The following is a 26,264-nucleotide window of genomic DNA, read 5'->3' on the forward strand; positions in this document are numbered from 1 at the left end:
TGCATACTGTCATTTGAGCAGAGTCAAAGGCCTTGTGGATCAAAAAGATTCAGAACACCGTCCACTTAGCAAGGAGATACTGCAGAAATAAAGGTGGTACCAAAACTAATAACTGTGCTGTAACTGAGCCATGCAAATTTTCAGCAACAGTAAAACTGAAATAGAAGACAGAACTAGTTTTCACACTACTGATTCCCAGACCAGTAGTCCACAGCCCAAAGTACCTACAGTGGAGAAGGAATAAGGAGGTCACAGCAGAAGTATATTTGTGCACAAAGCAGTCTGAATTCACCGCTTTTTCGGCTATTATCAAACAGTAACTCATATATGGGGGGACGGAGGTCCTGTTCTGTGGTGGTAGAAGAAGCCACAGAGAAAAAGATAGCTCTGGGAAAACAGAGGAGGAAGGAGAGAGCTTAGGAACATTAGAACAGGCCGGAGGGATCATTAAAGCTCACACTAGAGGCAGCACAGTATGCAGAGCTGCAAAGCAGCAACCAAGGTTAGCATCACTGATGAAATGGAAGCAGCAATGAACATTTTGACCTTTGTCTTCAACCCTTGGATACCTGACACTGCGATAAACACACTAGGTATTTTCCTTGGCAACAGCTCATCCATTAAATTAGTTCAATTACCAATATTTAGGAAATTGGAGCTGTAAAATTGCCAGAAGTACCTCCACAGACTTAACTACTTGAAATGAATCTGTAACAAAGTAACTAGAAGACTTTGTGTAAAAAAAAATCAGTGTATGCACTGTAACTTTATTTGTATAAACAAATCAACGCAGTATTCTCTGTATCAAAAGGTATGCAATCCTTCTTCCTAATTTTGACTGAAGACAAATACAGACACCATGCTGGACCTTAAGTTTTACTTGTTATTGAAACTGAAAGGCTGAGAATTTTAAATCCTAGTTTCACATGATTATTTTTCATGGGCAAATAATGAACCCTGCCACCAGATTTCATCATATAACTACTTTTTCTGTCACTATACCGTGTGACCACATTAAAATAATGAAGTTTGAACATTCATATCTTCAATTAGAGCTTTGTGGCTTCAAGCACTTAAGGAACAAATGCTGCCATTAACCTAGACCTTATCTCTCAAATATTCACCGAATATATCAACAATGCTACTGAACCATGAGGTCACTGTGAAAACGTAAAGTCTCAGTGGATTCCATCACAAAGCAAAATCGTGAGGATTTTAATAGGGTCTTATTTAAGGTATAAAATTAAACTCTCTCATTAAGTTATCTCAACAGCTCATTTAATTTGTCAGGCTCAGAAAGTATTTTAAAGGTTATTTTAGGTTAATTACATTTCACATCCTTTTGACAGATCTGAAACCCTGCACATCTTTGAATCCTCTATTATAAACATTTCCCCCTTGCCAGTAACTTTAGATTCAAAAGTTACACATCTGTGCATACTCACTCTATTGTCTCAGTATGACAGCATTTAATTTGTGATGTACAGAGGATATTTAATTTGCATTAAATAACAAAAACAAGAAGCACCTCAGTCAGTTGTTCCATACTATTTGCTGATAAAACAGCTTAGGTAAGCTGGTTTGGTTTGAACACATAAGGCACCTTTCTCAGCAGAGTCTGCACTATGCACACGTAGTTGCCCACAGCTGCTTCCAGCAAAGAAAAGTCCGATCAATCCAAAATGCCACAGTACAAGATTTCTCCTCACCCATTCCTATAATAATGCATCAAAAAAACAGCCTGGCCATTATTTATCCTAGTCTGTTCACAGAGGGAAGAACTACAGATATCGACTCTAAATCAAGCTTGCAAGCGTAATGGTTTTTCTGACTCCATACCTCGTGTTCTTACAGCACAAGGACTCTGCAGTTCCCACCAGGGGAAGAGTTTAAAACTCACAACTCCTGCAAAAATGCTCGGGTCAGCAATAATAACACAGCAAAGCCAGGTAAGAGATCAAGGTATTCATTCCCTGGCTTTTGAACAACTGACTTTAAAATCTAACTACCTTTAACACAATCAGAAACAAGAGACTGATACAGGCACATTACATACAAGAACTGCAAGAATTTATTTCATAACACTGTCCATTTGAGCTTCAAACATTTGCCAGTGTTCATAAACTGAGCTTTACAGCAAGCCTGAGAGCTGTGCTTTACTCCCAGTTCTACTGATGAGTAAATTAGTTATCCTCTCTGTATCTCAGTTCATCAAAGTTCAGATATCAGGATTGTTGCATAAGTCTCAGCCTTTAATACAGTGTTTCACTTACAAGGCTACACTTACCTTTGCCAAAAGATTTCACCTCTCCCCCTCCATAGTAATCTCAACGTAATAAAACCTCTAGACTAACTCTTAGGGAAGATTCTGAGCTGCAGCTGTTCAGAGGTGAAGCACACAAACCACTGTATTCTTCTTTTCCTCCAAGTGGTAAAATAAGCCGTCACCGTGCCTCTGAAGCTGAAGCTGTTTAGATGGTTGGAAAGGCATGTTGCATAGCTTCAACAGTCCAAAATGATACAGAACAGGGAAACATACCAAACAAAAACTGGCAGCCAAACATGGAGGATTATGCTACTGATTCCTACAGCATGCCCAAAGCTTTTGTTTAGTCAAAGGGATTTTTATACATGTCCCAAAGCTCAAAACAGTTTGCATTTCCGGGACAAAGTAGTTTGGAACTTAGGCAAACAAACTATTTAATGTTTAAAGACTGATCCTTCTTTTTCACATCCTAGGAAACAGTTCCCAGAAGTGTTACAGACACAGAAGGCAGCCATATTAAAATACTAAATGCAGACATCTCACAGTGCCTTTCTATGGAAATACCTGCTGAAAATCACCAAAATAAGCCAGCCAATTTTTGACTATTTTAATGAAAAAACAGAATTTTTATTGTCTACATCAGCATGGTTTTATACGGAGGTCAGTAAGAACCCAAGAACAACACTCGTATGGAACAAAGCCTCACTCAGTGACACTCTCTGATCAAGACACTCTGAATAATTCTTTATATTTTATCTTAAATTCTCCACAGCTCCCCAAGCGGAAAAGCTCATTTTCCATGCACACTACAGCAGTTTCTCACTTTACACCTACAACAGTGCTGCTGTCAGGAACAGAACTGACTGCATGTGCCAAAAATCAATTCAACATATTCATAGACAAAAAAAATAACACGCAGCATCTGAAGATAATGAGAACTGCAATCATTCAAACTGACAGTCTAGTGCCTAACAATTATCACAAGGCAAGTTTTATGAATTCATATTTCCTACAGTGACAAGCCCCAGGTTACACAGAAGGGTATTCAAATTTTCTTTCAAGTATGAAAATCTCCTTTGAGCCAATGAGTCCACTCCAAAACGGAATTCACTTAAGTGAAGTAAGGAGATGCTGACTGTGTTTAATATGCAGAAGTTTTCTCAGAGCAAGATGCTGACACTGTTTAAGTAATATGCACTATATATTAAATATAACTTTAGTACAGAATTTATCACAAATATTTGCTGTTCTTTACACAGACACACATGAATTATGCCAAATGGAGTTTATTAGTGAAAAACCTATCAGGACTATAAGGTTAGCATGCCACTCCAAAGGAAGTGCCTGAATCTATCACAAAAACACACAGAATTATATAGCACATGCATTTTAGTTTTCATATCAGAGATAACTTAAAGCTGTGATAAAGGTAAGTCTGTGCAACCACTCTGAACACTGCCCAATGCTCATAATGCTTAAATACATTCAAGGAAGCTCTTCTGCAGTTTGCTTACAATATTGTTTACTCTGCAAAGGCCTTATTCTTCACTGTTCTGCATTACCAGATCCAAATTCCTTGTTCTTACTTTCAAGCTTTATCATTCATTTCATGCCAACACGTTCAACTGTCTGTCCAGAGCTTGCTCTTACCCCTTCCCTCAAACCCAGTCCCTTCAAACAAACACAAGACTGGACACTGCTTTAGCTCAAGAACTTCACTTATCTTCTATATATCTTCTTTACAGCCACATCTCCCAAAACTGGTAACGTACCCAAACCTTTAAAGATTCACCCATAGACTCTGAAGCGTAAGGAAATGCAATTCTTTAATTAGCACGCATAAAATTAGACTTCACATGGTTTTAATTTGGAAATCCACTTCCTTGCCATCCCAGGTTATCACAATTACAACTGCTACTTTAAAATGGAATTTCCACACCTTCATACAGTAATAAGATCACATACACCCACAGTTCCTGCTATCTTCTGCTTTTCTAACAATATAAAAATACGAAATCCCTCCTATACAGTCAAGTGTTGAACATTCCCTACTCCCCCAAATGATTTATGGCCTTCATCAGCTATAACTTTAATGAACACTTCCAGCTGTATTCAGCAACATCTAAATAGTCAACATGTTACCACCTAAACTGCAGACTAAAAGTAAGGTTATCTATGACAAAATAGCTGCGTGTTTCAGAAGACACAAATGTAAATGAAGTTCTCTCATCAGATTCATATGTCTGCTTCTGTAGGAAGTACCCAGTCAATCAGCACAAAGTAGCCCTATGCACAACTGGCATTAGTGATTTGTCCCCCAAATAATATTGTATGTTTCAAGAAAAAGACAGAGCTTACACCTAATTCTTTTGTGAGGAGGTCAAAGTCTCAGTTCTCTGTGCTCACCTCACTGCCATACATATGGAGCAGAAGAAGGTGGAGAGGTCAGTGGAAGTCCAGCTACTGTGCTGTGTAAACTAGTATTTAATTTGCTAGTCAGATAGCTGCTGGTCACTGAACACTTTATTCCTCCCAAGATCTCATCTCGGTGAGATTAGCAACCACCACCCAGATGCTTGCATAAAGCTGAGGTCTTAAATAATAAACATTCAATCCATTGAAGCACAAGGACCTAAGAAGAAGACCCAGAGATAGAATTTTCTTCTATAACTAGAAGGGTTTCTGAAGCAGAGTGCAAAAAAGCTTGAACTTGTAGCTCCACTGCAGTTCATCAGGCCTTCTGAATTATTGCTTTCTGTACTGAACTGACAGAGAGTTAAGGTCTCCTTTAGCTACAGTCTGCAGGTAAATATCTCAGGCTCTTCCTTTAGGTTGGTCCTGTAGCAACTGTGTAATTGTTGTGGCTGCCCCATTCCCTGAAGTGTTCAAGACCAAGCTGGATGGGGCTTGGAGCAGCGTGGTTTAATAAAAGGTGTCCCTGCCCATGGCAGGGGGTTGGAACTTTAAGATTCCTTTAAGGAACCTTAAGCTTTAAGGTTCCTTCCAACCCAAACCATCCTATGATTTTTGTGTTGAAAACTGCAGCTCAGTATACTAAATCCTCCAGTACACCAGCACCACCTAGCAGGCCACAGATCAAAACGCAGTTAGGCAATACAGCTTCTGACCTAAAAATTGCAGAGAGAAATGATCTGTATAATTAGCCTCGAATTTTAATACACATATTTCATTTTCTTCATAACTATAACAACCATCATCCCTCTTACCAGAACAATATTGCAAAACCATGTATAGCATTACAAGATGAAGCTAATTCATACTCCCAGCTAAAAAAGGCCAGGCTATTAGCGAGTGGTTACTGTGGAACATCATCCCAGAAATGCCGTGCCTGTACTGGAAAATCACTAACGGATCACCAGGATCTCTATACGCGTTTTACACGAAGTGACTCGGCTCTTGGGATCACTTGACTCTGCCACCGGCCGCCAGCAGATGGCAGCACAAGACCGCAGTGGCCTCGGTGGCGGGACTGAAACCAAATCATGGAAAAACCTGGAATCCGATGAACAAAAATTATAGAAATTCATGTGAAAAATTATATAAATTCACGTGAAAGCGAAGTCCAACTGTAAAGGGAACTGCCTACGTTGTCTTGCCCACAAACCTAAATCTGTAGCCCATTAGCCACTCTTCCTGGTAGTCAGGAATGATGCAGATTTGCAGTGCATCCTTTTGTAATGAAGAGCATCCTGCACAGGGGAAATCATACATAAACTTCCTGTAATAGGGTAAATACAATTGAATCAATTGTATATTCTTAGTATATCTAAAATGAAATTTGAAAAGCAAAATATTAAATCCTTACAAAATAAGCAGTAAATATTCTCTCCTACATCTAAAAAGGCATGCCCCAAACTTGAACATCAACGATAACCATGCCCCAGTTTGAAGTCTGTCTCAGTTTCCAACACACACTCCTTTGCAGAGCCTAGGACCCACCATCAGGAGGACAACTGTTCCTCCTATTCCACCCAGTATTGGCTAATCCACATGGCTTTAGGGAATTAAACAATCAGAATAAATCAGGCTGAATGGGCAGTGTTCCTGGCGCAGTGTTATTCAACGCAGGAAGTTCTTCAGCTCGTTTGTAATTTCAACTCTGCATTTGAGCCTTTCTATCCTCCAGATTATCTTTCAAAACCTGAGGCTTTTTCGTTTTTAAGCACTTTGACAGTTGTAACTCTTTCGTATGGCAGGTTGCTTGCCAGTCCAGATTTCAGGTAAAATAAACCCCAAAAGTCGTAAGAGATTTTCCATATTATTATCCTTCTGCTCCTTATACATACACTTAATACACACTTCCTGAACCCCCAGTTTTTACTGTATTTGGGTCTTGAGAGAAGAAAACAACACTGAGATATCCACAATGAAGCTTTATGTCTTTTTCCTCCAATTACTTCCTTGGCTATCCTAGGGATTTACAAGTCTTAAACAGGATGCTCCCCACCAGAATTCAATCTACCAGGATCAGAACCATCCATCTTAAAGAGTGCGTGATCAACGGAAGGTCATCCTCTGAAATCCTCACACGTATTTAGAAGGCACACAGATCAGATCAACATCTATCATTCCACAATGACAGCATTCACCATTCAGTCTGTCTGGCTCCTTTCTCAAGTCAAGGATCTAGTGGCAACTCCTATGCAGACACATTAATCCAGACTATCACACATGTACAAACTGAAAGATTCTGTATAACAATGAAATGTGCTTTTGTAGTTTAGCATGTTAGAATTTGACGTATTTCTAGTTCTTGAGTTGTTGCTGGTAACTAGCCCAGCTTTCAGTCTTGCTTCAAAAGCTTCAAACTAATTTCTATAGATTTGCTATCGTTATCTTTTTGCTTTGCAAATACTTTCAAAGTTGAAAAGAATGCAATTTAAGCACAGCAAACAATCTTTTAGGATTAATAGTGGTTAGGAAGTGGAAAAAAAAAAGCCCAACATTATTGAATGCCAGCAAAGCAATTTACCAAAGGAAAATCCACTGATACCTAAAGTGCCAAAAAGAGGGAGCAGAAACAGCTCTGAGTATTCTGGCTTTCCCATGCTGCATTCCCACTTCTCTCTAGCTATCCATCTATTGTATTATAACAAATAATAAAGGAATTAAATGCACTAGCAATCAAGGCTGGCATATTAAAATGACACTCTGCATTACTGACCCTACTCATCTCTTAATAGAGCTATTCTGCAAAGGAGATTAATTATACTGGCAAGAGACCTTTTGGTATTCTAATTTGTGAAACGTATTTCAATACCACAAGCATATTAAAACAGCTGCAAACATGTAACCAGCTCCAAGATCCCAGGACTCACTGCATTTAATTAGGTGTTCATCTTGTGACCAGCTCTTTAGTCCCTGCCTCAGAAGCCACTTCTATAAATATTCTTAATTTCTAGGCTTAATTAACAGAAAATGTAATTAACATACAGCCCCCACCATAAAGTTTATAGAGATAGGAAAGGGAACATCTACTTCAGTACTGAACACCATCACAGAGGAAGAAATACTGGATTCGCAGCTGCATTCCTCTGCTTTAATTAGAAAACAGAGAATTTAAAATCATTCTTTTAAAGTAAGCTCTTGGCATTGCATTTCGTATCAGGACATTTGATAAGACAGCACAAATACTGCCATGACAAACTGAAAATGCATCATATTAGTACAGAATTGGAGCACGGAAACAGAGCTTCAGCTCGCTGCTGAGTAACGAGCTAGTATTCCAAAATAAATATCTGAGAATTAATGCTCTAATGTAAAGCACAGTTATTTTTCATTAACTTAAGTCATGAAGCTTCAATGCATTCGACTGCCTGTGTTCTAACTTACTACCTTTCTTAATCCCCATCAGATTAGTGGTCAGTGGTTGACACAAAGCTCAACAGGAGCTGGCATTGTGTGCGTCCAGCCCAGAACTCAACCATGTCCTGGCTGCATCACAAGGAGCGCAACCAGCAGGTTGAGGGAGGGGATGCTCCCCCTCTAATCTGCTCTTATGAGACCCCACCTGGAGTACTGAGTTCAGCTCTGGGACCCCCAACAAAAGAAGGATGTGGAACTGTTGGAGCAGGTCCAGAGGAGGCAACAAAGATGTTTCGAGGGCTGGAGCACCTCTGCTCTGGAGACAGGCTGAGAGAGCTGGGCTTGTTCAAGGTGGAGAAGAGAAGGCTCCAGGAGACTGTAGAGCAGCCCTCCTGTACTTAAAGGGTTCTACAGGAAACCTACAGAGTGACTTTGTACAACAGCATGCAGTGACAAGACAAGGGGGAATTACTTTAAAGTGACAGAGAGTAGATTTAGACTAGATATTAGGAAGAAATTCTTCACTATGAGAGTATTGAGGCGCTGGCACAGGGTGCCCAGAGAAGCTGTGGCTGCCCCATCCCTGGCAGAGTTCAAGGCCAGGTTGGAGAGGGCTTGGAGCAAACTGGTCAAATGGAAGGTGTGGCAGGGAGGTTGGAAGCAGATGATCTTTAAGGTCCCTTCCAACCCAAACCATTCTATGATCTACATCATCTGATACTCAGATGCTAAGTTCACGCATTTCCCTTTTCCACTGATATAATCAAATTGTAACTGTTGCTAAGAACAGAAATTTAAGTCAAACACTAAACAGGCACCAAGCTAAGACACAAAACAATTATATCAGAAGAATTTAAATACAGTAGCGTGTCTGAAAACGTTAGGACTAGAAATACTTCATTGTGAAATCAAAATTAATGGTAACACAAATGCACGGCCTTTTGAACTTCGAAGATTTAAGTTTCTTTACATAGCCTGGTGGTGCCAAACTGTCTAGGATCCCCCCCAAAAAATTGTAAGGGCTAACAATCTAAGGGCTAAATCCAAGGCACACCCTTTTCCTTAAGGGCTCATTGGTCCTAAACAGTCTGACAATGCAATATAAATTTACACACTCTATAAAGCAGCACATACCAACACCTTTTTATTAGAGTAAAACTTGTTACACAGGTAATGCTATGAAAGTTCAACAAAAAATAAAAAGCTTCTAGCTCTGCTTTCAGCCTAGTGTTTAGCAACAATTTCTGTTGCATATATTACTGCTTATAAGTAACTGTCTTTTCCTACTCTTACATTTCCTGCTTGCACTTCAGTGATTTTAGATACTTAGATGAGATAAAGAACATTTACGTGGTCCTTTGGATAGGCAAATCAGTCTTGACTACAGCCCTGAGTTTACACACACACATACACACACACACACCCCCCGATATAGAATACTCTCTTCATACATTTACTTCACCAAAATCTTTTTGATAAAAACCACACAGCATTTCAATTCCTTGGACAATTATCTCTTTCAGCTTCATCCCTCAGCTGTCCTCTAGGGAAACAGGCAGAGCTAGCTACTCAGAAAGCTGGTTTTCCCAATTAAATGTATTTTAAATGGTCAAGTTCCTGTGCTCACATGTGCCCAGGCTTCCAGTGGTATTTTTCTTTCGAGTATCAGGCAGCTTAAGTAGCACTGAGGAGTGTCCCCCAAAACCAAGTTGTTCTTCACACACACATTTTTTTCCCTGCTTTTCGTCAAAGGCAGGACAAATACATTGTCCTCCTAATTCACCCTCTACCCTTTTTCGGGCCCACAAGAACAAAATGCTGCATTCACTGAGCAGGAGCACAGAACACAAGGTAAAAACCAAAGCACAGGATCACACCACTTTTTATTTATAGCACAAAATCATCATGAACATCCCCAGACGCACTCACCAAGCCAGCAGTAAGTGAAGGAGCAGACTGTCCTAAAGACTGGTTTCTCATGCGGACCAGGTTTGAGGTATCTCCAGGTGGCTGCCACATCGTCTGCCCCACTCCACTGTGGACGCTATTTGATAAAGGAAGTAGCTGTTTTCCTTTAAAAACAAAACCAAAATACCATCAGCTTGGTTTTTGACAAGTTTGCAAATTCAAAATACAATGCTGAAAACAAATACTGCACATAGAGAAAAAGCAATTTAAAGGTTTTGGTATCTTAGAATTTGTAAGAGCACACTACCTGTGAATTCATCATGTTTGACAGCTAAATATCTCCACAAAAATCTAGCTTACATTGTAAGGTAATGGGTAAATCCAAATCCTTGCAGAAACAGACTTTTCATCTTTATACCTTTCTGTACTTCACACAGCTTAAAAGAAAACAAAACAACAATATTTGCTGCCAATAAAAGAATTTCTTGTCCTATAGACAAAACGTTACTGTTGCAAAATCTCTTAATTTTAAAAATTCTTATGAAAATGCAGTCATAATCGTAACATACGACATCTCCTAAATGGCTTGGCCACCCAGACATCCCCACTTTCTCCTGCCATTGGAACATTCAGCAGTAGATGTCATGCCTAAGATTTAGATTTTCCATGTAAAAAATTTCACTCTTCAGCAACAACATACTATCTTCAAGGCAAAACATTCTGTAGCTTTCCCAAGTATCCCTTGTACCAGACTGCTCAGCGTAGACACTTACCTCCCATGCTACATACACAGTGAGAAGAGCAGTTCCTATATCAACGAGTTCACACCATTGTACTTTACTGCAGGGAATACAGTTATCATATAAAAGGAGCTACTCAATACTTTTTTTTCCCTAGCCAATATAACATTCCTTTTTGAAAAATGTCAAGCAGTGAGTTTCCACATTAAGAAAGAATCAAAATCAAAGTAGGTCATATTTTGACTCCATCACGCTTGACATTTTCCTTTTATGTACAATGCTATTCACCAAAAAGAAAAAGACAAGTCTTGTGGTTAAAAACACGTTAAGTGAAAATATCTGTAAATCTGGGTTCCATTATTAGCTTCCAGATGACTTCCTCAGGAACCTTGGTCAGCCAACCTCTGTACTTCAATTTCAACATCTGCAGAAAGTGTATGAATAACCCTTTTCCTTAAAATTAGGACTGTGAGACTAAGTTACACACACCACTCAACTGATTATCACATGCTCAGATACTACAATAGGAATCATGCGGGACTGAAATGTTTGCTGCAATAAGTAGCAGGAAGAAGACTACATCATTAATCACATATACTGTAGAACACTTTTCTCAGAGGCTGCAAGCTATTTTACAAATTCAATTTCACCTTAAAATTAGGTGTGAAATAGCCATACCGTCACTACATAAAAGCAGATACAATATTTGGAAGAGTGACACAATGTGATTTGCCATTATGGGGGGAAAATGGTTGCTTTTTAAACTTATGTTAATTTTCTATGAAAGTTACAAACAATGGACCAAGTACATACTAAAGGTATGAGTCGGAGTATGAGACATGAGAAGGCTCAACTACGGATAGCAGAGACACAGCATATTAGTACCTTTTTTTATCAGTCCCCCTAAATCTGCTTACAGCTGAAGACATGATTTTTATGGTTTGCTCATTATCAAGATTATGTCCATTCCAACCCTAACTGCTCTACGATTCTACGAGGAGTAAATACAAAGATTCCTCTTCTCTGCAGAGCTCTAAAATGACAGAAATGTACGTAACTATTTATTTCAGTAAACCACTAACAAAGATATCCTATAATAGCAATTCAAACCATATAATTATCTAACAGTTCAAAATACGAGTGTTCGAGAGCAAGGATAACATTATTTCAATCTCCATGAGATATAATTATCAATATCTGCTTTTAGTTCCACAATATCTGCATCCAGGAAGAATTCCATCAAGAGCCAGATCTAAGCCAATCAGCTTAGAAGCACAATCACCTACACTCTTTAAACTCCTTTGCTTCTGTTGCAAAAATAAGGTGGAATTGTTTTCGGTACAGAGCTTGAAAAGCTAAAGCCTCTTTCATTGCCATACCTCAAAGTCCTATATACATTCCAAACACCCACATTTAAATTATATACCTAAAGATCTACATTTTCATTATCCAGTTGGGTCAAACTAATATTGCTGGGACTCTTTTCCCCTTCCTGAATCAGCCTGTAGTAGGCTGAAAAGTCAGTAAGATGAAGCAACAAGTTCTGGAAAATGTTATCATTTCAGAACAGAAAATTTACAAGAATGTCACCTACAACCAGTAAAAAATATTTCTAAAAAAGAAACAGGAATTCTCCCGTTTTCCAGCTTCCTCCTATTTACTACTCTTTCTTCTACTCAAGGCAAGAAAAACCACCAAACTATAGTACTATCTTCAGCCACTGTAACCATCTAGCAGCTGGGTAGCTAATAAACTTCTGCTCTCCTCTAGTGATTAACCTACCTTAGGGAACAAATCCACATGAGTGCAGAACATTCATAATGCTTCCATTTTTCAGAAACAAGCCACGTAGTACAAATAAAACATTAAGAACAAGCCATGCCAAAGCAAAACACGCATGCTTTAGTGCTTATTTAGTTCCTAAACACCTAGCATCTCAAACATCGAACAATTCATCTTCCCCCATAAAAGACAGGAGGGACTAGGCCTGGATGTATTTTTACAATCTTGTAAGTCAAGCCCATACTGCTGCCAAAATGGGTGGTTTCATCCTCTTCCTCTTTCCCTCCCACCTCTGATTCTTGCACTAACATGCAAATAGGCAAACAGTCAGCCTAATTAGGGAGGAAATGGGCTGCAAGTTAACCCTAAAGAACAGCAGCCAGGCAGATAACTAGTTCATTCTAGACTGATCATGCAGATCTGTATGTTCAATGCCAGCATCACAGACTTAAATACCAGCTTTAAACAACTGTGAAACCATCTTCTAGCCAACATACAAAGTCTTTGAAAAGAAAACTACTCAGCTTCATCCTCCATTTTTTTGGCTAATTATGAGACTATTCTCACTCCATGGCTCTACAGCTGACAAACGGAATTCTCTGACAAGGCTGAAGACTGTTAAAAAAACCCAAACTTTATACAGACTGAAAAAACATCTAGTTAGTAAACAAGATCTTTACTTTCAATCACAAATGCCTGCAGTGCTTTTGAAGCCAAAAAGAAACTAAATAATAATTTGAGCCAGCTTCCCAGTAAGAAAAAGCAACATCTCTTACCACAACTGTTATACCAACAAGTAATACTGCATCTTTAATACTAATGAATTGGCATATGGTCTTTACAAAACGGCATACCTGACAAAGAACTTGCCAAACTACCTCTTCGTAGCTTGCAGTCATCTTGACTTAGCTGACGATGAAGCTTGGTTTTCCCAGTAGATGAAAAGATGTCGGGATTGCTGAGCTTCCTGCATCGTAACGGAGAGGACTCTGTTATCATCTCCTGTAGAAAGAAAAACAGCAAGTTTGTTAATGAAAGCCTGAAACATACAATCTCCAAAGCATACATGAGACAGTTTAAAAACAAGGAAGCAAACACACATGCACTTAAAATTGTAAATCCCCCTTTGGTGCCACATATCTGGGCAAAAAGCACATCACAGGATTGCAGTCAAATATGGTACTTGAACCCCACTGCTGTGAGGAATATTAAGTCAGAAAAAATAGCAGTTATTTGCTCTTACAGTATGTGGGAAAAGAGGCTACTGAACAATCATCCTCAGCTTTGATTCAAGCTATTTCCTGCGAGAGCAAAGAGTATTTTCTCTTGAATAGTCTTTCTTGAATATGTATTCCATCCAGTCTATGAGTAATATGCCTATGAAGAAACTGTTGCAATTTCTAATTGCAACCCAAAGCTCCTATTATAAGTTACAGCTCCACTACAAGACCATATGTATAACTAAGTAATAATTAGGATAGAGATCGTCCTTTGTGTAATGTCTGTTATTACTCTAAACAAAATTAGACCTGTATTTGTCAGAAACACTCCCACACATGTAAATTCCTTTCACAGCACAGAGCAATCTTTCAATCAAAATAGCAGTAGGTAGCACAGCAGCAAGTACACCCACAGTGCTTTCCTTATGCATTTAATTGTTCTGGAGGTGTGAAACTCTTATTTCACACCCAAAGAAGAAACACAAGCCTAGCTACCACACATGGATTTGAAGGGAACGTGACACTGTCCATTACGAACTATATAGGTGCACCTTGTCAAGTTCTCCTTCTGTAGAGTCATGCAACATGTTCCACATGTCTTAATGGACTGCTCCATTTTATTCCCAATGCCTCTCATTAGCTATAGAGCACTTCAAGCCATGCTTACCCTATAAAATCTCATCCACTGCAGAAAATAAACTGAAAGGAACACTCTCCCTGCATGATACTTCACCACATGGTTTAACATAGCTTTAAATCACGTTTAAAGCAAAAACTAGTCTGCTGGTAGTGGTGTTTATTATTAAAATTTGCAGATTCCAGTCCAAATCTATTTTTTGAAGTCATTAATTCATATCTATTCAGTCTACAGTGTTATGCTTCAAACCGTAAAATGCACACCAGGACTACACACTTTAAAGCCCCAAGATTTTGGGGGGGGGAGGGGGGGGGGGAGGAGAAGGAAGGAAGGACATAAATAAAGGGTTTACATGGGGAAAAGAAAATGGATTTGAAATGGAATCCCCACTTAGCTCTGAGTCATTCATTCTCAGCCTTTCATAGACCCCCACTGTCCTTTTAATCATGAAATCTTTTGGCACCTTATAATAGTAAATAAGTTAATTTGTTTGGGGGACAGGAATGCTTTGCTCCACATCTGCTTGAGTGGTGCACCTTCACCAGGTTGAGAAGTACTGTGCTGATACATTTCTTCCTCTGGTTACAGTTAGACATACAGTTGCCATGCTGTAAACCAGATCAAGAGAGAGACCTGGGTAACTTGAAGTAGGTCAGTTCACTTACCCAGCTCATCACACAGCTGCAAACAGCTGTGTTGGTGCAAGAGCGGGGAGAGGCATGAAAACAAGTAGCCTGGGGTAGAGAAAACTGCTCAAGCTGAAAATGCTTTATTCTTAAGGCTCCTCATACACATCTTGGAGCAAAGAACCTCTTTTTCAAAGAAAAGCTTTGTACTTGGGACTTCTTTCTTTGTCCAAGATTTTGGGGTTACTTGTCAATGGTTTGGGGTTACTCTTACCAGTAAAAATAATTAGAAATCCTTAATATTTCTTCTTGAGTTACAGCACACAAGCTTTTCAGATCTATAACATCTAAGTCAAAAGAACCCCAACTGAAGGAGCACCTGGAACACTGGTACTGAAGGGCTGTTACCCTACCACAATATCCGCTCAGCTGCCTGTACACGCCTTTTAGGTCAAACCAACAGTATTTGCTATTTCTCAAGACACCATTCCATACACTTTCCTCCAACAGCCATCCCCAGCACGAGCAACTGCTCCCCATCAGGACCTATACCACAAAGATATGAAAGGAACAGTGGAAAGCTAACAGCTTCCCCCACTCACTGAAGCAGCCAGGCTGTGTTCTGCAGGAGATAAGCTTAGTACATTTCACATAAGGGAAATTCTTCATAAGCCCCTTTTTTATCAAGCACAATGAACACTTGGGCACTTCAGAAGACTACATAGCTGTTGAACGTGTTGAAGAAGAGGACCTCAATCAGGCTCTGCAGTTTTATATACTGTTAAACTCGCTTCTCAAACACATGAAAAATAAGAAAGCCTACTGCAGCATTCCGAGGCAGGCTGCTATGCTTGATAAACTGCTGCGTACATCATGGGCAGTTTAAAGTTTCATTTTCTGAGAGCTATGCCCATCATTGTTTTGCTCATGCAAAACTAGGAAAAGTTTTAATTTGACAACAATAGAGTTGTTTTTCATAAGACTGTAATTTATTTCCACTCATCCATCAAAACCCAGCTGCAATATTGCAGCTCAGAGACAAACTACAGGGGAATAGCAACAGTTTATGTTACCACTCTTAATCAAGGAAGGAAAAAAAAGCTTACAGGAAGAGATCTTCCCTTGTCCTTGCCCCAAGGCAAGAAGCAATGCGTTCAAAGGACAGAAAAACCTTACACAACATCCCAAACCAATGGGTAAAGATACTCTCTGCAGTGATAGAGCAAAATCTTGCTTACATGCTTCCAAATTACTACATTAGACTACCAGAGCAAGTGGTTGAAGAACAGATTACGTATCAGAGACTGGCGCAATTTGAAGGACTCCACTTTCACTTCTGGAAAGAAAAAAATTCTTGCAGCTTGGGAAATAAAAGCATTAGTAAGCACAGAACAAACACTTGCTCACGGTGTGCAAAGGACTGAGCCTCCATCCACTATTTCTTGCAAAGGTGATAGGAAGAAGCCAAAAATCAGGCTCAAACAGCCAGCTGAATGCTGTAAAGCTTATGGCTGAAGATAAAAGCATCACATAAAGAATCCTGATTTGCTATGCAAAGATTACTCCTATCAGCCTCTTCAAAGGTATAAAAAAGTTTGCTCACATAACTTGAAACAGTAGGATATGAAGAAAAATGGCCAAAGCTTTTCTTAAACAGCGAGAGGCATTCTTCAGCTCATTCACTTACCACACTTGCACAGAAAAACAGTTAAAATAGCTGCAGTACTGGAAATACATACCAGCCTGTTTCTCTTGCCTGAAATCTCACATAGGGGTTATTACACTCAGCAAGATGGGAGGACCAGACAGATTGCAACAACAGCTGCAGACAAAAGCCAAGAAACCAAATGTGCTTCCTGATGTGGAAGACTACACCAATATCCCATGTTAAAATCCTGATCTGGTAATTTCAGAATACAGCTACAAGGAACCTTCGCAGTCATCTTTTCCATTCCATTGCACATGGAAAGTCCCCCCAGCGATTCAAGCAAGAAATAAAAAGAACAAGCACATCCAGCACTGCAGTGCTTTTCAGCAGTGCGCATTGTTCATTTAATGGTGCTCAAGCGAGAAACATAGATCCTAACCTACAAATGGCAGGTGAATACTGCAGGTATAGATGCATGTCAAAGTTCTTTCTCAAACTGCAAGATGAAGTACTACACATCAGTGAGACTGATGTATCAGCAACAGATGAGTCTTAGGGAAAAAAAAAATCTTAAGACCTGTCTTTATAGTCAACATTCAATATATAACAGATCATACCAAGGTGCACTTCCTTACATAGAAACATAAAATAGTTATGGTTGGAAAGGACCTCAAGATGATCCAATTCCAATCCCCCTGCCATGGGCAGGGACACCTCACACTAAACCACATCATCCCAAGGCCCTGTCCAACCTGGCCTTGGAACACTGCCAGGGATGGAGCATTTACCACTGCTCTGGGCAACCTATTCCAGAGCCTCATCACCCTTACAGGAAAGAATTTCTTCCTTATATCCAATGTAAACTTCCCCTGTTTAAGTTTTAACCCTTTACCCCTTGTCCTGCCACTACAGTCCCTAATAAAGAGTCCCTCCCCAGCATCCTTGTAGGCCTCCTTCAGATACTGGAAGGCTGCTATGAGGTCTCCACGCAGCCTTCTCTTCTCCAGGCTGAACGGCCCCAGCTTTCTCAGCCGATCTTCATATGGGAGGTGCTCCAGTCCCCTGATAGTCCTCGTGGCCCTCCTCTGGACTTGTTCCAACAGTTCCATGTCCATTTTATGTTGAGGACACCAGAACTGCACACAATACTCCAGGTGAGGTCTCACAAGAGCAGAATAAAGGGGCAGGATCACCTCCTTCGACCTGCTGGTCACGCTCCTTTTGATGCAGCCCAGGGTACGGCTGGCTTTCTGGGCTGCAAATACATACTTTCTAGCAATCTCTACAAGCAAAAATAATCAACTGTGACTAACAAATATTCAAATCTGCAGGTCAAAACATGTTAAACTACTAGCCAGCGGACGAAGGGGAAAAAAACTACACAAGAGTTCACTGTGAACAGGTAATCCATTAACAGGAGAAAAAAAAAATTGTTCTTTTTTCAAGCCTAATGAGCACAACCACTGATGTCACCGGGAAGTGAATTCCAGCAAACTGTTAAAAGGAAGAAAAGAACAAAAATTTATATACAATAAATTGGCAAAGAAAACACTAATAACAGTCTGTTTTGTAAGGAAAGTAACAAATGAGTAATGTCACTCAAGGGTATTTGACACTTCCTGATTTTTTTTAAAGCAAGAAAAACAGTCAATACTGAAAGCTGCATCTTCTATTTTTTAATACAGAACTGTTTGTCCTTTAGAAGATAAAAGCCTGTTGTGTCCGGATGGTGTGCACATTAGCTAAGAAGCATTCTTTTTCTTCTCAGCCTTTCCTCATCACTTTCTATAATGCATGTACATATCCCTAACAAAAAAAAAAATCTGATCCTTCCATTAGGTTTGCTCTAGCATACTTTAAAGTACACTAAAAAAGAAAATTAAAGACCTAAAGAACAGATCACAAACCAAATATCTATCTGTATAACTAGCAATTAACACAATGGAACCATAGTATTTATGCTTTAGTATTTAGCACTGAAATTTACAACAAAAATCTTTTTTTTGCCTTAACTTGCTAGCCTGGACATGACATATTGAGAGAAGAGGGCCAGCGGTTTACCAGGAAGCTGAGGTGAGCCCAAATGCGACCAAAATTGTAGGCTGAATAAGAACTTGCAACTAAGACACTTCTTAACTGTATCTGCTTAACTCATGCACTTGCCAGCAGCATCCTGAAAAATGTCAGACAGCAGACTCAAGGAAAATTACATTAAATCAACAAAGCTGTTTAGATGCTAATATATTGGCTTACTGTATCAACAAGAGAGAAAAAAAGCTTTACAGAATATATTACATTATACAATGGTGTCAGTATTTTAAAGACGGAAAAGAGTTCTACAAGATTTGTCTCTTGAATATATTTATTTGAAGAAGTTTGCAAAAAATACCAACATTCCCACAAAGGTAAATACATAAACTTAAGTAAATGCCAATATTAAGTTTTTAATATTACTGGAAAGCTAAGCAGTACGGCACAATGAAGGCTTCAATAGTTACAGTGCAACATGCACACATTTAACATTCTGAATACCTGCAGTTTCCTCTATACATTCATCTGCAGTTGATTATGCAGATGACAAATTCCAAATTTAAATCCGTCTACATATATTTTGTAAAATATGTAATAATCCCACAGTTAAAAGCAAGCAAACAAACTGTGAGGGTGGTGAGGCACTGGAATGGGCTGCCCAGAGAAGTGGTAAATGCTCCACCCCTGACAAGTGTTCAAGGCCAGGTTGGACAGGGCCTTGGGCAATGTGGTCCAGTGTACCTATGGCAGGGGTTGGAACTGGATGATCTTGAGGTCCTGTCAACCCAAACCATTCTGCAATTCTATGAAACAAGCAAACAAGAATGATTCCCAAAAGACATAAGACCAGAAGCCTACTCCATGAGGTTCACTCTCCTTATCTTGTTCTTCCACTACAAAGACCTTTTTTCTTGTTAACTCTTCAGGAAACAACCCCAAGGCATGTTTGATTAGAACTAATGAATCTGAAGATTTAATGTTGTTTCAAGTTGTTCACTTCATTGCCAAGTGCTCCCAGCTGCAGGAACACATTAAAAAGCTTTTTGAAAAGAAAAAGTAAATATTTGCAACTATGTACATTATTACCCCCTTCCTGAGGACCATTGAAATGTAGAATCATTTATTCCTAATGGAACTGCATATAGAAGACAAAGTAATTTGTGATTAAATTATACCAATTTGAATGGTTTTGATCCTTATATGAAAATACAAATAACACCACAATGGTTTAAACAAGCAAAGTATTTGATCCTACTTCAGGATCCCCCTACTAAGAGACAAAAGGGTAGTGTTACTCTTGAATTCAGCCTGTAAATGCCAAAAGCCATAAGAATTTCATCTAGCGAAGAAAGAGCAACAGAGCCTCTACTAAAGTCTGTATCAAACTTTACAGGAGGTGAAAGAAGCCACTATCAATGTATCAAGACTCAAAACCCTATAACATGCTCACTAATGACACTGAAAACAAAACCAGACTGAACAAACACACTGTACATTAAAGGCCACATCACTACTTTGACATTGGTATTCCAGCATGACTATTTCAAACATAAGAATGTTGTATAGAGCAAAGCAGCAAACTCCTGGCCAGGTAAAAAAAAAATGAACAACTCTGAAATTCATCACCCGTACATCAGAATCCTGTCTCTTGTAAGGATGAAAAGAATTATGACCCAAAAAGATGTGATTTGTAATTAATTTTGGTGTTATAAAACACCAATAACACCTTCTCTTTGAATATTTTCTTCAATGAAATTCAAAAGATACACCAAGCACATGACGTGTCCCAACACTACTTAGCATTACTGCAAGTTCTCTTTGCATCCTATGCAATTCAAATGCCATTTATCTTCTATATTCTTACTAGATTTTAAGAGTGTATGTTTAGCTTAATAAGGACCATAATCCTCAGTACCAACATAGCCAAAACTTCTCATTTGCCAGTTTCTTACACATTTATTCAGATACTTATTACACAAAAAAACCCTGAATTTAACACCTTTCATTATAATTAAGCTGTAAGAAAGATGAGAACAGGAACTGCTTAAAGAATCAGGCAAGCAGCAGAAACACAGCTGTATTTTAAGCTGTGCAAGCAAAGAGACCCAAGATTTCATACTGGCTATAAAAGGAGGAAAATTACCAGAACATTCTGCAGGGTACCTTGATTCCTTGCAACACTAGCACTAGGGGGGTTTTACTTGAATGAGTGAGCTTTCAAATCTCCAACTACATTTTTGTCCCCATGACAAACATCATCTCACTGTCTCATCCACAGGGAAAGAGCAAACTATAAATACCTACTTATAGCTGTGTAAATTCTGGGTTTAAGCCTATAAACAAAGTCACAACCAAGGAATTTTCACTGGAAATGTAAACTGCCTCTGTTTTTCTAGGGAGACAGATGCACAAGACCTAGTGACAGGTTAGTTGAAAGTTCATACAATCTACAAACAGCTGCTTCATAGCAATAGGACCTGGAAGAGAGTTTCACCTGATTTCCTATATTACACACAGGAACCTCTGGGTCACATTTCAAAAACTGAGAAGTTATCTGTGTTAGTTGAATCTCAACCCTATAAAGAATTTTCTACATTTAATGCACAAATCAAATACATTTAAAACTAAATGACTAGCTGAAAACACAAAGTCTGCAAGTGAATAGTAATACATTGTACTAAAATGCGCACACTGCAGACAAGTGATTTATTTTACTAATAGTGCAGACTTCTCAAATTTTAAAAACACGCTTGCCAAAGAAAAATGTTAAGAACCATTAAGTTTGAAGTAGTCTCAAATAAAAATCTTTGCTGGTGCAGTATGAAATGTGGCCCTTAAAAAACTGTCCAAGACTAAGGGAGGTAGGTAGAGACAAATCCATGCCCAACTGTTGCAAAGCTTGCTTCAAATGAAGCTGTCTACAGATTAAAGAAGGCAACTCACGAACTGAACTTTGCTGGAGAACCACTCAGGTGAGTTAAAAGGGCTTTTTCTAATCAACAACTAATTGAAGATGTGTAATACAATTTTAAAACTTGATCTTAATTATCAACAGTGCACACTGCCCAGAAAGTACAAAACCAGAAAACACTACACAAATTGTTTCTACCACACTACTTTTTTGACCAAGATACTTCTATGTATTGTAGTTATGTCCTGAATAGTAGCAATAGTGGAATCATCTGTAGATGGACAAATCAAAATTAACAAGGCACCATGCTCTGCTAAAAGTTAGAGCACTATTTCAGAGTCACAGAATGGTTTGGGTCGGAAAGGACCTTAAGATCATCCAGTTCCAACCCCCCTGCCATGGCCTGGGATGCCTCACACTAGACCATGTCGCCCAAGGCTGTGTCCAACCTGGCCTTGAACACTGCCAAGATGAAGAAAGACCAAGACACATTCTAATCTGATATTATCATCAATGAGGAAGATTATTATTTGCAGTAGGAAAAAGAAGGGGAAAAAAAAATTCAAATACTTTCTTTTTGTTTGTTTTGTTCCAAGCCTTTGGCATCAATACTTTTGTGTCCATAAACCATCTGGAGTCTTCTCACTTCCTACCACAAATGAGATAAGCACATCAATGCACAGCAAAAATAAGAAGCACTTACGAGAAGTTTTCCTGAGAACAAATTTTCCCCCAAACTCAACAGCAGATCTGCACGTACAGAATGGGGAAAAAAATATCATTTGATTATAAGACTGTAAATAAAAATACCAATGCTTTAGACCTAAACAGAATGAAGTTAACCTTTAGAAACACACAAACGCTTAATCCTTAGCTTTTTTTTGACAGAAATCACATAAAATGGCAGCCAGAAATAAACTAATTCACATTTCTTATTGATGTCTGCACAAAGAAATGAAGTCTCTCTGGCACAAAAGCTTCTCCTCATCAAGCACTGTAATACAGTTTCATCCCAAAGAAACAACAGCCAAAATTGTTTCAAGGACAAGGCATGTATTTCTTCCCTTATGCTTAAGAACAAAAACAATGCCCAACTGTTAGGTTTATGAACAGCATCAGGCTTCAAGCTCAAACGAAAGACTACAGTCAGCAGGCCCTCCTGCTAAACTGACACAACAATGCTGTGAACAGATTCTCCTCTGCACTAAAAGCAGAGATCAATGCAAAGGGCAAGGAACATACAAGCAACTAAGTGAATGCATAATTTCACGTTCAGGGTCATGTATTTTTGCAATCTTTACACTGCACACGTCCAATTTAAGTCATTTAATAAAACAGAAAGATGTATTTGCTACTAATATGCCACTGTATCCATCTATGCCTAAATGTTTAAACATCTCAGCTGTATTAACTTAACAACCCATTTGTAACTTTGCTTCTAAAACAATGACTATAATTTATTTATTTGTACTTCCTGATCTTCTCATGCTGCCTGGAACACCTAATATCAGTCCTGCCCACTTTATTTCCTTTTAAAGGTCTTTTTGAGAGCTCCATATTAAAAATTGATCTGTATGATGATAATAAAATGTTTTTAAATGCACTAAATGTTAGTGTGATTTCAGTGACTATCAACCTGTTTTAATTATTAAGCATTCAGTTTTTGAGAGGACATTTCCTTGCTTTGGGGCCTTACAATGGATTCTTTAAAATAAAACTGGGGTCCTACTCCATTTCAAATGAAACAAACCATAATCATAAGAGCAGCTGCTGCTACCCCTCAGCTACTTAGTCCTCAGTACACAGGGCATGCAACTATCAGGAGATTAACAGAACACACAAGAAAACAAAGTAAAACAGTAAATTATTTCACTGCCTATCAGTGCCTTTTTTTCCCCCTAAGTAGTTCCAAAAGTCTCCATTACATACTCTTTTCCAGCTCTGCCTTTCCAAGAGTTCAACACTTTGCCTGCACCAGTAAGGCTGGATTCTTCCGATCTTGTAGAAGCTCTGAAACCCACTTAAGGATGAAGGTAACTACACAGTTGTGCTGGTTTGTGTCCTTGCTTTGTAATGACCACGTGAGAGTGCAGAGAAACACAATGCAATGATTACACGCTGTGTGTTTTTCCATGCAGAAAGAAGTAAGCTCCAAATTTAATACCTGGAAACCAACATGCACAGGGAGACAGCCTTCTGGAAACATGGAACCACACTTACACAACTTACAGAGCAGAACTCAGGTGTGTTTATGCCCTCCTTCTGCATGTGTATGTCTTCCAGTGTCATGAAAAAAGCCTAAGCAGCAGTAGTAAGTTCCAGTTATTATACATAGTACCAGGAAGGCATATTAGAAAACTACTTTTTCTTCTTTATTAATCATTCTTACCAAGCTCAAAGCATGACAGCTGCGTATTTGAAGGATAAAAGAACAACATGCTCAAGTATCAATTAATCACTCTTACAAGTACTACACTTCATAAAAATCTTCAAGCTTCCTGAAATGCAGCTACCTTTTGCACAAGTTTTCATCCCACAGACAGCACTGAATTCCCCATCCTCCTTAGTGCACATACTTTTTTACATCTAGTTTTTGTTTGCTTGGATTAAGAAAAGACAAAGTGTCTCAAGTTGGGGTCCAACTACACACATAATTGGTCTTTAGTAAAACTGCTTTCTGTATATTGCAGGCCAGCATTTGTTCACCATTGTCACCATTCTGTACTTTCTCTTCTACCATGAAAGAAAAACTGCTCTGTGAACTCCACCATCAAATCCAATAGTGCAGAATCAACAGGGATGGCAGGACCTACAAATATTTAAATTTTCTTTTAATCGTGATGTGGTAGCAGCTAACGTATGGAAGTGATAAATGCACATAGTGTATATTGAGGTAATTTCCCTGAAAAAGCTCACAGTCACTGCAAAAAGTTAGAACTGGAAGAATTTAGCCTCATATAAGCAACCTTTTTGAGTGCTACTGGAAATCTATCTTGACTGAATTGCGTACACAATGGAAGCAGCACTCCACAAGTGCACTGAATTCAGCTTATTGTAACTCTTAATATAATTATTTTTATTATTAGCAGAATTAGCTGAGATGCCAAACAACAGTTTCAGAAATGCCAGCATCACACAGTAACAAATTATCCAAGTGTCATTCAATTAAGTAACTTATTTGGGCTTTGTCCTGATGAAAGTGTTTATGGTGGATTACTTGTCACACTGCAGTAAAATACATTAGAGAAAATCTTCATCTATAGATCTTGCAGTGCTGTCTGCTTCTGGAAATTTAAACAGGTCCATGGAATGTTTTAAAGCACTCTTCTGCTTTTACATACATGAAAATCCAGATCAACTAAAAGGTCTGAGGAAGTATTTTTGGCAGTGTTCAAGGCTAGGTTGGACGAGGCCTTGGGTGATATGGTTTAGAGCAAGGTGTCCCTGCCCATGGCAGGGGGGTTGGAACTCAATGATCTTAAGGTCCTTTCCAACCCTAACTATTCTATGATTCTATGATTTTGTTGTTATTTACTACGTGTATAACAAAAACTAAGAATATTTACAACATAGTTCTAATATCAAAGGCATGATTTGCTGGAAAGAAGCAGCCTATCATCTTATTTTGCACGTAAATAATGGACCTCCATTAACACTGGAGCAATTCCAAAGACAAAAAAACTGACAAGCTACACAGATTTTTTTATTATTGCTGTGTTTTCAGTCCTGAATCCTCTTCCCTCACTGCACTGTAGTGTGTATTTGTAACAGAACATTTGACAATAATTTCTGACAGATTACTAGTTTTAGCGCTCATGGGACCTAGGCTGGAAGTTAGACAGCACAATACCACAAAAAACACAGCTTAGAGGAAGAACAAATACAAAAAACTTTAAAGCAGGTTTTAAAAATGACAGAGCTACTTCACTACAAAGCAAACAAGGCCTTCAGATCTTTCTACTAGAGTGAGATATCACAAAGCATCAACTTCCTACAGCCAAGAGTGGTGTCTATCAAGACATCAAAAGCGTGCGTTTTCCTCACTTGAGACAGATTTTTCTACTTCCTTGCAAAAAGGCAGAAGTTTTTGCTAGTGACCATGCACTCAGCTTCTTCCTCCAAAGAGCAGCATTTTCACCAGGCTTCAAATAGTACTACATCACTACAAAAAGACACTAACCACAGCACATCATTATTTGATACGGAAATAAAATTGTTAAGACTCTACAAGACCTGTCCATTTAGCTACTGAGATTCTTGAGGAATAAGATCTTCTTCACGGATGATAAAGCACTTTGGTTTAGTCTCACTTCTGGTCTTCACTGCTTCCTTAGCTTCAGCTACTCAGCTTCCATGAATAAGAATTAAATAAGAGGAAAAAAAAAAGAACTGTTATTTTAAGTAAATGCTTATCATTGTATCTATGATAATCCACTGCATTTCTTATAAGCATCAAAGCCATGTTAGCTTAAGGAGCACAAACAGCAGCTCAGGCATTAAAAATAACCTATCAGATAAAAATAAAGAATTGCTTTTCGTAGAGACTGTACGAACTACCTTGACAGGCAGAACAACATTCACATCCTTTGTGCTGCAAGAAGGCACATGAGTTTGCTCTAGAAGTCAGTCAACTTCTAGGCGCAAAGTCAGTAACACATACCCATTCTTC

At 38.8% G+C, this 26,264-nt stretch overlaps 1 protein-coding gene across 12 annotated transcripts in view; it reads right to left on the minus strand.

Moving 5' to 3' along the window:
- The window catches only part of MAST2 (microtubule associated serine/threonine kinase 2), a 201,268-nt gene that overhangs the window by 160,290 nt on the left and 14,714 nt on the right, over positions 1-26,264 (minus strand). For 10 of the 12 annotated variants that reach the window (XM_061344957.1, XM_061344962.1, XM_061344956.1 and 7 more), the window contains 2 exons: positions 13,377-13,524; positions 10,022-10,164 (listed from right to left, as the gene is read on the minus strand). In XM_061344957.1, coding sequence (XP_061200941.1) covers positions 10,022-10,164; positions 13,377-13,524 — 291 coding nt within the window. Of the gene's footprint in view, positions 1-10,021; positions 10,165-13,376; positions 13,525-14,842; positions 15,410-26,264 lie in introns of those variants that run through there. The other 2 variants (XM_061344959.1, XM_061344964.1) reach the window with 2 other exon arrangements.

Source organism: Neopsephotus bourkii, unplaced genomic scaffold (assembly GCF_033783945.1).
Source record: "Neopsephotus bourkii isolate Nb327-2 ecotype Australia unplaced genomic scaffold, CSIRO-AGI_Nbou_v1 NB_234, whole genome shotgun sequence".
In the NCBI taxonomy this organism is placed as follows: domain Eukaryota; kingdom Metazoa; phylum Chordata; class Aves; order Psittaciformes; family Psittacidae; genus Neopsephotus; species Neopsephotus bourkii.